The 14,545-nt window shown below is 34.5% G+C and overlaps 1 protein-coding gene across 8 annotated transcripts in view; it reads right to left on the bottom strand.

Annotated features, from left to right (window-relative positions):
* Positions 1 to 498: 498 nt before the first annotated feature.
* LOC124161421 (fasciclin-1) overlaps positions 499 to 14,545 on the bottom strand; it is a 407,485-nt gene continuing 393,438 nt past the window's right edge. For 4 of the 8 annotated variants that reach the window (XM_046537739.1, XM_046537755.1, XM_046537749.1 and 1 more), the window contains 6 exons: positions 11,345 to 11,587; positions 10,002 to 10,225; positions 9,757 to 9,919; positions 7,241 to 7,379; positions 6,148 to 6,171; positions 499 to 4,229 (listed from right to left, as the gene is read on the bottom strand). In XM_046537739.1, the coding sequence (XP_046393695.1) occupies positions 4,018 to 4,229; positions 6,148 to 6,171; positions 7,241 to 7,379; positions 9,757 to 9,919; positions 10,002 to 10,225; positions 11,345 to 11,587 (1,005 nt within the window). In that variant the 3' untranslated portion in view covers positions 499 to 4,017. The remainder of the gene's footprint in view (positions 4,230 to 6,147; positions 6,172 to 7,240; positions 7,380 to 9,756; positions 9,920 to 10,001; positions 10,226 to 11,344; positions 11,588 to 14,545) is intronic. The other 4 variants (XM_046537744.1, XM_046537760.1, XM_046537775.1 and 1 more) reach the window with 2 other exon arrangements.

Below are 14,545 nucleotides of genomic sequence, written 5' to 3'. Positions count from 1 at the left end.
CGTGGCTTGTGAAAATTACCGCATGAAAATTAATTAATTACAGCCAAACTAAGGCCCATTCAACGGAACCACTACTAGTTCAGGGATGTGTTCACCATTCCGAAGGCCATAAAAAATATGGCATTGAAAAAGGCGGAGCAAGTTTCGTGGTCTCCCCTTGTCAGTGGTTCAACCCAAAGGCTGGTTGGGAGGGTTGAGGCCATTCCTGATTCAGCTACAAGCATGTAAATATCACACTTTCAGGGTAGAGGGGCCTGTTACAAACCATGGGCCACCTTGCACTTGGAGGATTCTTATGTAGGGGTCTACAAAAGCATGTCCCAGCATTTGATCCCAGTATCCTCGGATCAGCAGCCTAGGATCCGCCCTACCCACTTGGGCAATTCAATCCAGTCTTGAATTTATTGCGATGAATTGAATAAATAATTAATTGACGTACTGGGCCACAAATATTCATTTAAAATTATATATCATCCTTAAATAACGTAATGCTAGGAGTGAGAAAGAAATGTTTAATGTACCAATGAAGTTACAACAATTAAATTATAATTCAAGTATGTACAATCTTCATCAAATTCAAGTAAAGAAGACTCGATATATGCTTTTAACAAAATAGTAAGTTTCACAAGTTGGTTCATGAAATGAAGAAGCCTTAAACAGCACTAGGTTGTGGAAATTCACTTTATTTGGTCCATGTTTTATTATACACAGCTATCAATGATACTCTTTTTTGTTTTGGAACAAAGTAAATGAACTGAACAAGTGAGCGTGCAAAGTCCGGACTACACAGTGCTGGGGCACGCTATTGTCTTCCGCCGTTTCTACCCCCTGTACGTCTGCAACCAGGCCTATCTGATACAGCAGGGGATACGTGCACCAGAGTGCACTATGGTAGTGGCAGTGGCTGGGCGATCGCCAGGGCCAGAGCATAGCTCAGCAGGCTGCATGGGGCACTTCACAAGCACTAATCAACACGGAATTGAGGTCACACTCAATTCCTTGACCTTATTCAAAGTTTGTTCAACAACACCATGAGAATGAAAGAGTTTAAAATCTGATGGCTGTTGAAATGTTAAACAAATGAGGAACATAATGGCAACCATGGTTAAGGCTTGTTTCATGCTTCTTCATTTGATTGTTTTGGCCTAATTTATTTACACAATGAGGGTGGCTTCAGTGCCGGCTTTCATTAATTTTTACCTTGTAGTTAAGTTAAAAGTGTTTTGCATTAGTGAAGACAATGACTGCCACCTATAAGCAATTGTGAACACACTGTTGTTTCCTGTTTAGAATTACAAATTTGAAGTTTAAAGCTCCCTAGATTTTCATTTTCCTGCATTCTATTACTTTTGTACATCCAAAATGAGAACTCATAAAAACATGATTATGAGACATTAATATTTCAAATTGTTATAGCTAACAGGTCATTGCTAGGTTTCAGGTCGAATTACATGAAATCCATGCACCTGTTCAGTAATCCCAGCAACTTAAAACCAGATGGCACTATAGTCCAACTAGAAAAGCCAACACATCAGCCATTATCCACTTCAAAAAGACAAATTTTTAGGGAAAGCAACGTCGGAACTCTAAAAACTATGTTAGAGACATTGCTTGCAGCCAGGCTTGTAAATTTGTACTAATTGAAGTCAAAAGTTACTAAAAGCACTGTTTGCAAGACATAGTGAGAAGAACATTCTCCTTACCACAGAAGCCACATTCTTCATTTTTAAGTATCAGATTTTTTTTGGATTACTGAACTCAGTGCATTTTTTTGTTGACACATTCAACAATATTATGGCTTGCTGCTGGTTCTGAATGAGAACATGATGTTTTAACAACAAGGCAAAAAACTCTTATTCTACAGTAATATCAGAATATCTGGCGACAGATAGGGGTTTCATATTATAAGTTTAACCTATTTTTGCACAGGTACTCTCCGCCTGGTCTTCTCAAAAAGTGAAGCATTTCAGCATTCTAAAATAAAAACACACTTTGCAAACCAATTCACACATCCATTTTTCATTCATCCACTCTACTAATTATAATGACAACACATCCAAACTTTCAAAGCACAGCACAAAGACAGTACATTTTGGACAAGAATAACTTGCAATCTGAGAGACTATCCCAGTCCCAAAGGTATGAATATAAAGCGAACATGGAATGTAAAAACATTTAAGGAGCTAAGCAAGGTCCCACAAATCAGGCTAATGAAAGAGTTCACAAAAGAATCTTTCATCTTACAACATCTGAGGCAAAATAGCTGCTTTGAAGGCTATTTCTATACAAGGAGTGCCAAAACAACCAAAAAAGATTAAGCCTTTATAATCGGCACCTCCCTGAAATGCTTCAAGTTTTGGCCTCCAATTCAAATTTTCATAGGCTCAACTACACAGCAGCAAGATTACAGGCTTCTTCTCATCTCACAAAATAAATATTTTAGTAAGCTACTCAGTTTTAACTAGCTTCATATAATATATATTTATATTTTTATAGCCTATAATTATTTATATATTTAAAAATGTACAGTCTTGCTGGACCAATCTGCAAGTTAATGTGAATTATTTTTGGATATGTTGCTTAAAATAGATGACTACTACATTTTTAAACATGCAACTCTTGAACCAATTGTGGACATTGAAATGAGGAATTTGAAACAAAAATATATATGTATATATATGCATTAGTGCAGAACATGGGCAATAGAGTTGAACATTGAGGGGAAGAAGAAAGAGGAGGAAAATGAAGTTGTCATGCATAATTGACCCTAATTATAATTTTTTACAGGTAGCATAGACAGCTGAATCAAAAACATTTACACAAGGCTTGGGTCATGTATTTTCATGTCAAGAGTATCCCGTTTTGCCTTCTTTTCCTCACTCTCACCTCTTCCTCTCCTAAATATGTAGCAATCATATCCAAGAGCTGAAGAAATACATTAACATGGTATGAGGTTGGTGGGACATAAATACAGAAGAAATACAAAATAGAGAGTAGATAAAATGAACTAGTTTGAATGAAATTGCAATAAAACATACAATCAATCAATATTTATATTATTATCTTTTATGCTCTTTGGAGCAGTTACTTTCTCAGTTCCACCTTGTAAGGCTAATGACACCACCTCACAAAGAAATCTCACAGCATGGAAATATCACTCAGTGCACAAATTTCAATAGAAATATCCTCAGAATGGGGTCACTGAAACAAATACCACCTGTTAGATGCCTTGCAACGTTAAGAAAGGAAATAATAAAAACATTAGAACATGTATTGCTTCTATTATCAAACCCTGCAACTATGAATGTCTGAAAATAAGTAGTATATTGCTTAATAGTCTTGCTGAGCTAACTAAAATATTTCACTAGTTATTCATCATATGTCATCACACGAAATAAATTCAGTCTAATATTGACAAGCTCCTTTCATTTGCAGCTCATTAAAGAAAAATGACATCTTTAAGCAGAAAAGAAAAGCTAATAGACTCCTTTTTAGTGATGATATTTACTGACTGTAACGAGAAGTAGAATTTTAGGAGGAACTAATAAAGGTTCAAAAGTTTAATGGAACACATTGGGGTGCTAACTTAGCCTGAGAAATTTTTCAATTAAGTTGGACTACCACAGACCACAATATTGCAATTGAACAAATTCATAATATCTTTGAAAAATTTTTCAGCAGGCCGGGATTTTGTTACCCCAGTGAATTAAACAATCACGGCAGCATTTCACCGTATCCTTCCTCTGTATGCAGATGATAATTTTTTTTTTCTTGATGGACAGTGCAGGAGTGAGTTGATCAACTTGGGATGTTCCACTTCAGTCATTGTCGTCATCATCGTGAATTTTCTTCCAACTCGAGCCAAACCATAATGTTTGCTAGTACATACTTAGATAATGTGGGGGGCTATTATTCAAAGTGGAATGGTGCATGATTTGCATTCAGAGGAGGAAGAAATGTTCTGATGGTGATCTCAAAAAATCTGCTGTAGGGATAGTTAATTCCATCCGCCCTGCTTTACAGCAAGAACTTAACAATGAAAAGAGGGACCAGCTGAGCAAGGAAGGACAACGGAGACAGGAGAAGTGATGAGGGCATGGAACCACCCGTCACGATCACATCACTTTCCTTCAGAAGGGCAGAATCGATAACGTGGATGACACCATTGGTACACTCAACGTCTGGCCGAAATACATGTATCCTTTCCCCTTGCCACTCCAGGTAATAGCCTGAAAATATAGAAATGAAGAGAGAAAATGAGATGCTAGATATGATGAATGTCAAATTTTAATGACAAAAATGCACTTGCAAAGCAAATAATACATTCAAACTCATACATGAAGCATCATATGTATTGTTGGGTCGATTTTCAACACGAATGAATTTTGAGCGACCCTCAAGGAAGCCATTTCATTCATTAGCACTGCCAAAAGCTAACTTTTATGTTTGCCTTTTATTAAAATCCTAGAGTGTTTACCATGAAGAAATTTGAAAGCATAGAGATAAACATGACTGCCCATGAAAATGTTTTGTTCAATGACAAAATTTTTTAATGCTTAATGTCTGCCAGGCCTTAAAAAGCTATTGAATTTCAGTTGACTTTCCTGCCTGAGTGAAGTTTCAACTGATTCCAAAGTTAGCCTCCCCTTACGTTTATTTTATGGCAATCAATAAAAAGTTGATTAATTAAATATATGTATGCATGTCTTTTGATTTCAACTCAGATTTCTGGTGTTTTGTCTTTACACTCTATTAGGTCAAAAAAATACATAAATTAACTATTCGAGTAGAAAAAAATCCTACTAAATATTAATATGTACTTGGGGTAAAAAAATTCTTTTCTATGGAAAATTAATTATGTAATTAAATTGAAATTTAAGATAACATAATATTAAAAGTTAAAAAGATTAAAATTATTAGTCATATTAGTGGAAAAAATGTGATGAGAAAATATACTGAAGTCCAAGGCAAGTCTTAAAAGGAATTTTATTCCTCTAGCTATGGAATATTTTCCTTCCTTTACTATATAACCATTTGGTTGCGTAAGTTAATAAGTCATAATTTTCTAATTTTATAAAGTTCAATCTGATTAGAAATCATTGCTACACCATGTCATGTCATTAGTGAATTGAAATCCAATAGTAAAGCACATTGCATGCCATTACAATGATTCTTGTTAGTGAGTGAAACAATAACATCACTCCTTTGAAATTATTAACAGGAAACATTTTTTAGTGTTTCCATCAATAAGAATGTGTGTTATTTCTTCAAGGTTAATAGCATGTAAAAATGTACTTCTGCAGAACCATTGTATTAGCAACATAGTGGTTATCTGCCTATGAAATTCAATTGATTATACCTAAATCTAAAGAAATGAAAATTTAACTGTTTGTCTGTTTTAGCATTGCAAATTAAATGGGTACATAGAATGAGGCAAAGTCATCATTTGTCATACATCATGCATTCAAGAAGAGATATTTTCATGCTGTTATTGTTTCTGGACATGCAGTTCTAGTAAACAAATAAATATGCCTGGAAATGTTAGTTCAATCACATCAAACAAAATCAAATAAGTAGGATATGGTTTATAACACAGCTACATCAAAAATTTTCACGCCAGAGAGACAATTTTTTTCTTCCAGCTTTAAAACTGTGTTCAGGGCCAGCTTAAGAGCATTATGAAGGATTTGCAGCACCGATTAAATAGATTTGATTGCCCAAGACCTCTTGCCCAAGCCCAAGGGCCCAAGTTGGTGAATGAAATATTTGAAATGGGTGCACAATGTGTTCACATTTTTACCTTAGACTGGCTCTGACTTAGTGCAACAAAGGTTTGATTTTAACTCACAAAGGGCACATAAGAAATGCATCTTGGACAGGGGTTTAAGCATTGATTGGTCAATGTGTTTCATTGTCTAAAATTTTGTCAATAAAAATGAGAAATCACAGGAAAATGCACTGGCATGAGACATCCTATGCATGTATTGCATTCATGGTGAATTGTAAAATTTTGAAGGGTTTTAAAAGCATAACGGCCATTAAAGAAATGGATGAGACACACTGACCACTCTTCACACTACTGAATTTTTCTACTACACCAGGTGGAATGAATGGTGCCTGAAACTGCGATGAAATTGACTTACTTACCCGTGCCATTTGTGTCAGCTCCATCTGTCACAACAAACAGAAAGTGAATTTGAATATCTAAATTTTCATTTAATTTGTACGAGAGTCAAATCCTTTTCCTTGGGATATAATTATTTATTTCTTTCTCCTTTTTCTCAATGAGTTAATGAGTGCAGATAATGATTTATGGGTGCATGCAGGTAACTTATCACATCTATTAAGGCTGATAAAACACCTATTTATGTTTGTACTGAAATTCTTATTCTGGATATTCAAACTGGCTTTTAATTATAATAATCTAAACAGCTTTTAAAAGTGGGCCAAGGGTGTAACTGTAATGATTGGCATGCGACAGACAGACTCCATTATTATTTTAAACTTATGAATTTTATAATTTGGTCACTATATTTATCACAGTTTGGTGCTCTGACTTTAATCCATACAAGCGTAAGTTATACCAATACATGTATTTAGTTTTACACTTTCATTTTAAAGGAACCACATGCTACTTGATTCATTTAATGTTTGAATTATTTCACTACAGCAGTGCCCTTCTCAGGGAAATTATTCTTAACGATTGCAATGAATTTGATGCTAGAGAGCAGGTTCAGCCAATGATTAGCAGTAAGTTCTCTCATTAACTTCTCGGAAAAAAAGTTCTGACAAAATCACTGATTCTTTAGGTGGAAAAATCATAAAATAAAGCTTGTATAGCACTAAAGATAATGTATATTGTTCTAAAGGAAGAACATTTCTATTAATGGATAGAGTGCGGAAGAGCTCTCTGATGAAAGAGTTGACTATAATGGGTAACCAGGAGAACTCACATCCTTTAATAATGATTTTTCCTAAATTTTACTAATGTCTATGCAACAAGCAAAATGCATGGCCCAATGCATTTCTTAACCTGCCATTTGTGGCGTTTACACATATTTAGGAACTACCTGTGATACTTACGACTGTCATATTTTCGAGATGTGTTAATGGCACCAGACTTAAAGATAACAGTAACACATAGAGAACTGAAGTGTTTTTGATGAAAAAGTAACACTTTTTGTGGACAAAAAAATGCACAAAATATTGAAAGAAAACTTTCAAAACCTTAGCCACTCACTTTTCTCAATTTCTTTCACACGTATTTTCAGGACATCTCTCACAGTAGGCAAAACCACAGTGCTGTTGGCAATTTTCATCAAATCAGCCATGTTGTATGCATGGTCAACAACCAAATGCCTTTCAAGGATTTGCTTCACCTGTTGGGAAGAAACAATCAAATTGGCTTGTTATTTTGAAATTTGGCTCAGAAATAGATTTCCATTTTCTGAAATCTGAACAAGGATGACATTTTTTTGTGATGGTAAAGGAAAAGCTTGCATCTTGTAGGCACAGGGCTTAATCTTCTATATCATTTCTACTGTATAGATACCTTTTTCTCAACATATACGCAACCAAACTCTACAAATGAGGTACCAAAATGCACAGAATTTATCACAGAGCATGCGACGGCATATCTTACTTCTTAAATATTGTTATTATTTCTAAATAGGTTTTTAAATAATAAAAAAAAACAAAAACCGGTAAATATTCCTGACGTTAACGGCGCACAAAATGATACATTTGTTCATTTGCAACAATATCTCGCATTCTTTAAATAACTTTTATCAAAATGCGGCTGATTCCACATTCAAGTCTCCTGTTTATATGTAAGTATGAGTCATCATGTGTGTTTAACAGAGGATAGAGTAATTATTTCCAATGTTGTGTTTAAAGAGGTCCTCTGACCTCAATTTGTACATGAACATTCCAATTAATTTTGTACATAAGACCCTGCCTTTTTTTCTACATTTTTAAATTAGAAACGCGCCTATCCCTCTATGGACCTGCATTGAAAAGAGCGGGGGAAGCCCGCTGGGAGCGGGCGCAGCACACTCGTAACAATTTGTTTCCTCAATTTTCAGAGTAAGAGGGTAACATTTTATTAAAAGTATACCATGCTAAAAATGTTCATTTCTTAAATGCATTCATATTATGCAAATCACATCTGAAAAGTCTCACAGGGTCTTGGGTGTCACCTAAAATCAGGTTATCTCAGCCATCCATGCCATGATGATAAAAAAGTCTACACACTGGAAATCCCTGCAAATTGGCAATCAAAACTTTAACCTGACTTCATTGAGGGTAGCAAATATGAATTATAGAATAACCCCATACTATTGATTTTCAGGCTTGGTTGTTGCCCTGGGCCTATCAAATTTACGACTTTAAAGTCCTATCTCCCAATTAACTTGATGGGCACACACATACATCCAAGCCCTGGATGGGGGAAAGCCGAACCAGGCAGGATTTGAACCCTAGAACCATGGGTTCCCTAGTAACACAGTCTATTGGCCCAACGTTTACGTCTATGGGGTCTTTTACCACCGTCTACGGACATCTGCGGGGAGTTTTATTCCCATATCCTAAGCAGCATAATTTTTTGGGGTTCCTCTCATCTTGTTAACTCATTGGGCATTTTCCGACTTCAAACAAAGGCTGTCAGAATCATAGCCCATAAACCATACAGACATTCATGCAGACCCTTATTCAAGGAGCTAGGCCTTCTACCAATTCCTTGCATTTATATAATGATTACAGTGTTGTACATAAAATCTAATATTGGAAGATTTCCCCTTAATAGTGACCATCACTCCCATCACATGAGATGCAAACATGACATACACTACACTAATACAAGAACAAACTTTAACAAACTTGGCTCTAGGGAAATGGGAATACGACTATACAACAAACTTCCTCCTGATACAAAAAATATTAAAAAATTTAATGCATTTAAAATGCAATTAAAAAGGTTCCTTTTACTAGGTTCCTATAATTCTTTGGAGGAATACTCATGTGAGTAAAGGAAGGGCTTGGTGAATGTTTTACAATGTGTTTTTTTTAATGCTTTGATTTGAATGTTAATTACGTGATATATGTGTAGACTGATTTTGTTTTGTTAAGTAACTTATGTTTATGATTGACGTGCCTTATACTTTGATAAATTTACCTTGTTCTTTGGGCAAACAAAACATATCATTATTATTATTACGTTGTTTTTTGGTAGGCCCAACGAGGCATCGATGCCTCGATGGGCCTATCAATAAGCAACATTGGGCCAACAGACTGTACGTTACTAGGGTTGGCAGGCCAGGATTTTACCAGGCCACCACCAAGGCCTACCTTGGGATTGTATGGGCCTAAATGGGTTGTTTTTGGCTAGACAATTGATTTAAAGTACTATAGGTTTATATCCCACAATAGTAAATTAACATAGGACATCTAATCATAGGTGGTAGGAAAACGTTATTAACAAAGTTTGAAACAAACCTTATATGCTAACAAAATTTATACGTAGGAATATTATGCATGGGATTTTTAGCAAAGAAAAGATATTTTTTTCAGCATTGATGATCAACTTCTTATTTACTCTGGGAAAGGCTATAGGGTGGACTTAATATCCTGGGTAGAAGTAGCCAAAAGAAAAATAATTTGGCTTAAGTCAATCTATGAATGTACGTACATATTATACAGGTAAAACCTATCCCAAAAGGAAATAAATTGATCTTGTGGATTAGGTTAAATTATACTCACATGGTAACTGAATTCTTTCATGAAGAGCTTCTTATGAGCTGATGGTGAATGAATTTCTGCTTTTTCCCAAGCACTATCTCGTGGTACAAAGTAAGTAAACCTCTTCCTGGTGTCATTTAACTGCTCATTAAAGCGTTCTTGCTGTCCCAGATGGAAGGTTTTGCTAAAATTTTAAAATTGGACATTTTATACATGATCATTCGCATTAAAATTAGTGCCTCCATTTTAATTACCAGTACACTTACTTAAGCATTGGATCAGTTTCCAACTTTTGGTAGACAGTTGTATATGGAACACCAAGAACTCGGTCAATAATATGTACAAGCCCATTTGTTGCTGCAATATTTGGTTGAATGACAGTAGCATTGACACCTCCCCCTTCAACTGTGAGGGTAATGTTGTTTTCATTACTTGTCAAGATGTTGAAGTAAAGGTTTTTCCTCTTTGCAGCTGTTTCAACCTGAAATAGCTGGATGCAAAATTTGATCGATTTTAAAGAGTTGACATGCAGGACAAAACATTACCGACAACTACAAAACACCCACATGCTGTAATCAATATATATACATGCTCCTCACATAGCTACCACATCCATGGTCATTTCTGTCAGATAGCACTGCATAGAAGGGGCACAGATTAGAAATAAACAGTGATAGTTTTAATGTTGCAAGGTGTTGCATACTTGCTTTTCCAGAAATGTAGATTTGAATAAGTAATAGATGACCTTTTGATATTTTATAAAAATGATCTTCTTACACTTGAGGTTTGTTGAATGAAGATAGCTAGAAATTCTTGCCACAGAAGTATTCAGGATCCATCAAGTAGGTTTATGATGTGATCCCAGTGATCATGACCCAGTGATCATGAGCAGATTGATAAAAATTCAATGAGTGGGGGGGAGAAATTGACACTTATTTTGGAAAATTATAGCCTATATAGGAGGGATGGATTGGATGGTGAGGCTAGGCCAGGCTTGGATCCACAACTGTCAGAGTCATTTCCTCATCATCCCTGTGCGATTTTCAAAACGATGCTTATCTTAGAAGAAATTAAGGGATATCCTAGAACTACACGCCACCCCCATTGCATCAGAAAGAAGTCGGTTGCATACTTATTATTAGCATTTGGTAGGTATGTACTAAAAACCTAAATTCCTCCATCATCATCTTAAAAAGCACTGAAGTGAGTGGAAAGGGCTAAATTAGAAAAATAAATAGTAAATTGGCATAGGATAAGCAGAGCCCAAAATTGAGTGTAAATATTATAAATAAAATCAGAATTCCCAATGAATATATCTTTAAAAATCATGCACAACTCCATCTGGAACTCGAGAAGTAGGTAATATTCCACAAGATAACTGTCAGTTTAACTTTCTGAAGATTCAAAAGATTAAGAATAGGAATAATTCATGTCAACAAAATGCATTACATCACAGTGGTTGCTTAAGTAGTTTCTATTTTACATTAATCTACAAGTTAAAAGATTGAGGACACAAATTTGAAAAGACATAACACTAACCCACATCAGATACGGTCAAAAAATTGTATTTAACTCTCCTTATTTTATTTTTTATACATTTTTTACTTACTTGTTTCATGTTGTTATCCTTGATATCGTCCAATGAAAGGCGCTGTTCAACTAGGTGAAGGTTCAAAATCTCCATCATTTTCTCTTTGTTGTGAATTAAATTGTTCAGATTTGAATTGTTCCATGCACTATTGGATGGAGCAAATAAAGTCAACGACTTCAACTTGGTGATTTTGGTCATGAACTCGCTTCCATGATCTACAATCATTTCATAGAACCTATACAAGGGTCCATCTTCCTTCTCCTTAAAAAAAGCACAACAGATCACTTTATGTAATGATATTAATGACGCTAGGCATCTTATTCCATAATTAAGGAGATGATCTTAAGCTCTACATTCTATTTGGAAAATACATAAGAGAAGAAGTTAAAATTAGTATTATACTTAAAATCCCAAACCATATCTACATTCTAAGTTATGGGGACTGTAATACTAATAGTAGATGGTATCCAAGCAGCATGGTTACATTTTATGAAAATGGGAAGTAGGTGTAAGGTAGTGTATATTTGTGGAACAAGCCACTAAAACTAAAGTTGTGTATTTTGGGAAAAGGTTTGAATGAGCAGCATACCAATGGTCTGAAAAGATAATAAGAATAAGGTAATGAAAAAAAAAACTCCATTCACCGGGTTAACATGCTAAAATGGCCTTACACTAACCATATACTGTTAGTTAAAACATTTTTCAATCTCCTCCACAGAACAAATAAAATGTTATCTTTAAAATTAACATAGCTATAATCTGACATACAGCATATACATTTAATATTATTTTCCAAGCCCTTATAAAAACCGATTAAATGGTTACAGCAAAATTAATAAATTATTTTAAGGACTGAAAGATATAGATACCCTCAAGAAAAATAGCTAAATGAAACTTCAAGTTCCATTGTATGCATGATACTCAGCAGATTAAGGCTAAAAATGGATTTGAAATTTCACTGCAATTGGTTGTTGAGTATCACTTCCACTTATTGAAATGAAAGGTAGTTGCACTTTCCCACCATAATTTAATTCCTATGACGTGTTTCAGCTCACGGAGCCATCATCTGGTACAAGAGACTTATCATTTCAACTCCTGAATTCAATAAATTGGAAAATATTAATGGAATAGTTTCAAAATGTTGCCAGTTATTTTTAATGCTCCCCATTTGATGATATCACTCTTTTTCATACAATTCTAATATGTTCCAATTAATGTCTAAATATATTTTGTTCCAACTTTCGTCTAAATATTTTAGTTAAAAAATCACTTCTAACAACAATGATAATGATAACTGAAACTAAAACAATCCCATTATCATGCAAAATGCACATTTTAAAAGGCATTCAATTGTTCACTGTCGAAATAATGCATATAATGATCATGCAATATAAACATCAAAGCTATTACTCCTTCAATCATAAGGCAGCTATTTAAGTCAATCAATCAATTAAATTTTTTTAGGGTATGATGTACCCATAGATGCACAATCTATGGATAAATATATATATTTCCTTTTTTACACGCAATCTTCTTTGCTAGAATACAAAAGGGCCATTAATGAAGAACCTTGTTTGTCCTCAAAAGTGTCTCCGGAATTGAAAATATATTCTATGAAGGAATCATAACAATCGTAGTAACATATGTAAATCATTTTATCACCAGCCATGCTTATGTGCTTTAGTTTTAAATCCATTATGATAGCTATACATATATGGAAAGAAATGAAACAAAATATGATTTCAAATGCTATAAAAATATATCATACCTATGTGCACACTCATTTAACACTATGAAAGAAATTCTACGTAATTTATAATTGCCTAGCCAGTGTGGAATGGCTAATGTGGTAAATTAGGCAATTGTCAACAAGTGGTATGATGTTGGACTTGTCCTGCTTTTTTATTGACAAGTGAAATGGATTTTTCTAATTAGGCCAAACTATGAGGATATCTGCCATTTCATAGTATAATGTAAAAATTACTGATAAACAGCACCTAAGGTAAAAGTTGAACGCTTCACTACTATTTTGTTTCTGTCTTTTGTGAAAAATATGCAATTTATGGGAAGTTTTGCAGTATGTAAATGAAAAGTTTCATTCCTTTATCCAGTCATCAGCCACAAAGCTCATAAAAGAGTATTGGTGATCTGGGATTAAACTAATTTTTCTATTCCTACTAAAGTTTTCACATCTTAAATTTAACCAGTGACAGCACACTCATTTTTCACTCTCTAACATAGGTTTGCATTCATTTGTAACTGACCCCAGAATCCAAAATGAAATTTCCTCTTCATGTAAGCAGAAACATTAAGAGATCAAATCATCAAAATTGACTAACAATTGATTGACATACAAAATTGATTGGTATTTATTATACAATTAGTGGTGGTATAAATAATTTTAATACCCCTGAAAATGTAGGATGAGTTGGGGCCTAAAATATCGGCTGCCTTTCAATATCTTACCAGTTGGTGAGCTAGAGAATTTTAAAATGGTGTATAGTTGTATGTTGTTTTGTTAATACGTGGCTTTTGATGGGCCCTGGAGTTTTTTCCTTCTCTCTTCCTATACAGATCCCTAATCCCTTATTGTACTGCCTACAGACCCTCTAGTGTGCTACTCCTGTTCTAATTACAACCTTTTGAAGAGTAGGTACTAATATTGATGATACTTTTTGTGAGTTGAATATCCTCTTCCAATATTTTAATTGAGTCTGTGTAAAAATTACTGAATTTAAAGGAGTATGGGCAGTGGGGTAGCCAGGAATTATGTTTGGGGGAGGCGTCCAAAAAAAAGGGGGAAATTGTTTGAAAAACACGGAACTAAGTAGCGAATTAAAACTTCATTCATCAAAAGAATCTTATGTTAATTCATGATTATTCAATATTTTGTTTTCTTTTACGAAGGAAAGTATTGTGTTTTTATATTTTGGGGGGAGAGAGGAATCAGGTCCCCCGGACTTCCCTCCTCGCTGCGATATGTTGAGTATGAGACACCACTACAATAGGTTGGGATTTCAGGTAGCACCCCAATTGAAGGCTATAGTAAATGTGACAATGCTGCTTGGAAATTCTATTGAACACTTTTTTAGATGTATCTATACTGTAAAACAAAACAAACTTCATTAACTGTATATTTTTGTTAATGAAAAGGTTTATATTTTTAATAGATTGGAAGTTTAATGTTGACAGAAGAAACATCTAAGGAAATTGAAAAAT

Source organism: Ischnura elegans, chromosome 1 (assembly GCF_921293095.1).
Source record: "Ischnura elegans chromosome 1, ioIscEleg1.1, whole genome shotgun sequence".
Taxonomy (NCBI): Eukaryota; Metazoa; Arthropoda; class Insecta; order Odonata; family Coenagrionidae; genus Ischnura; species Ischnura elegans.
This window is presented reverse-complemented; position numbering and strand designations above follow the sequence as displayed.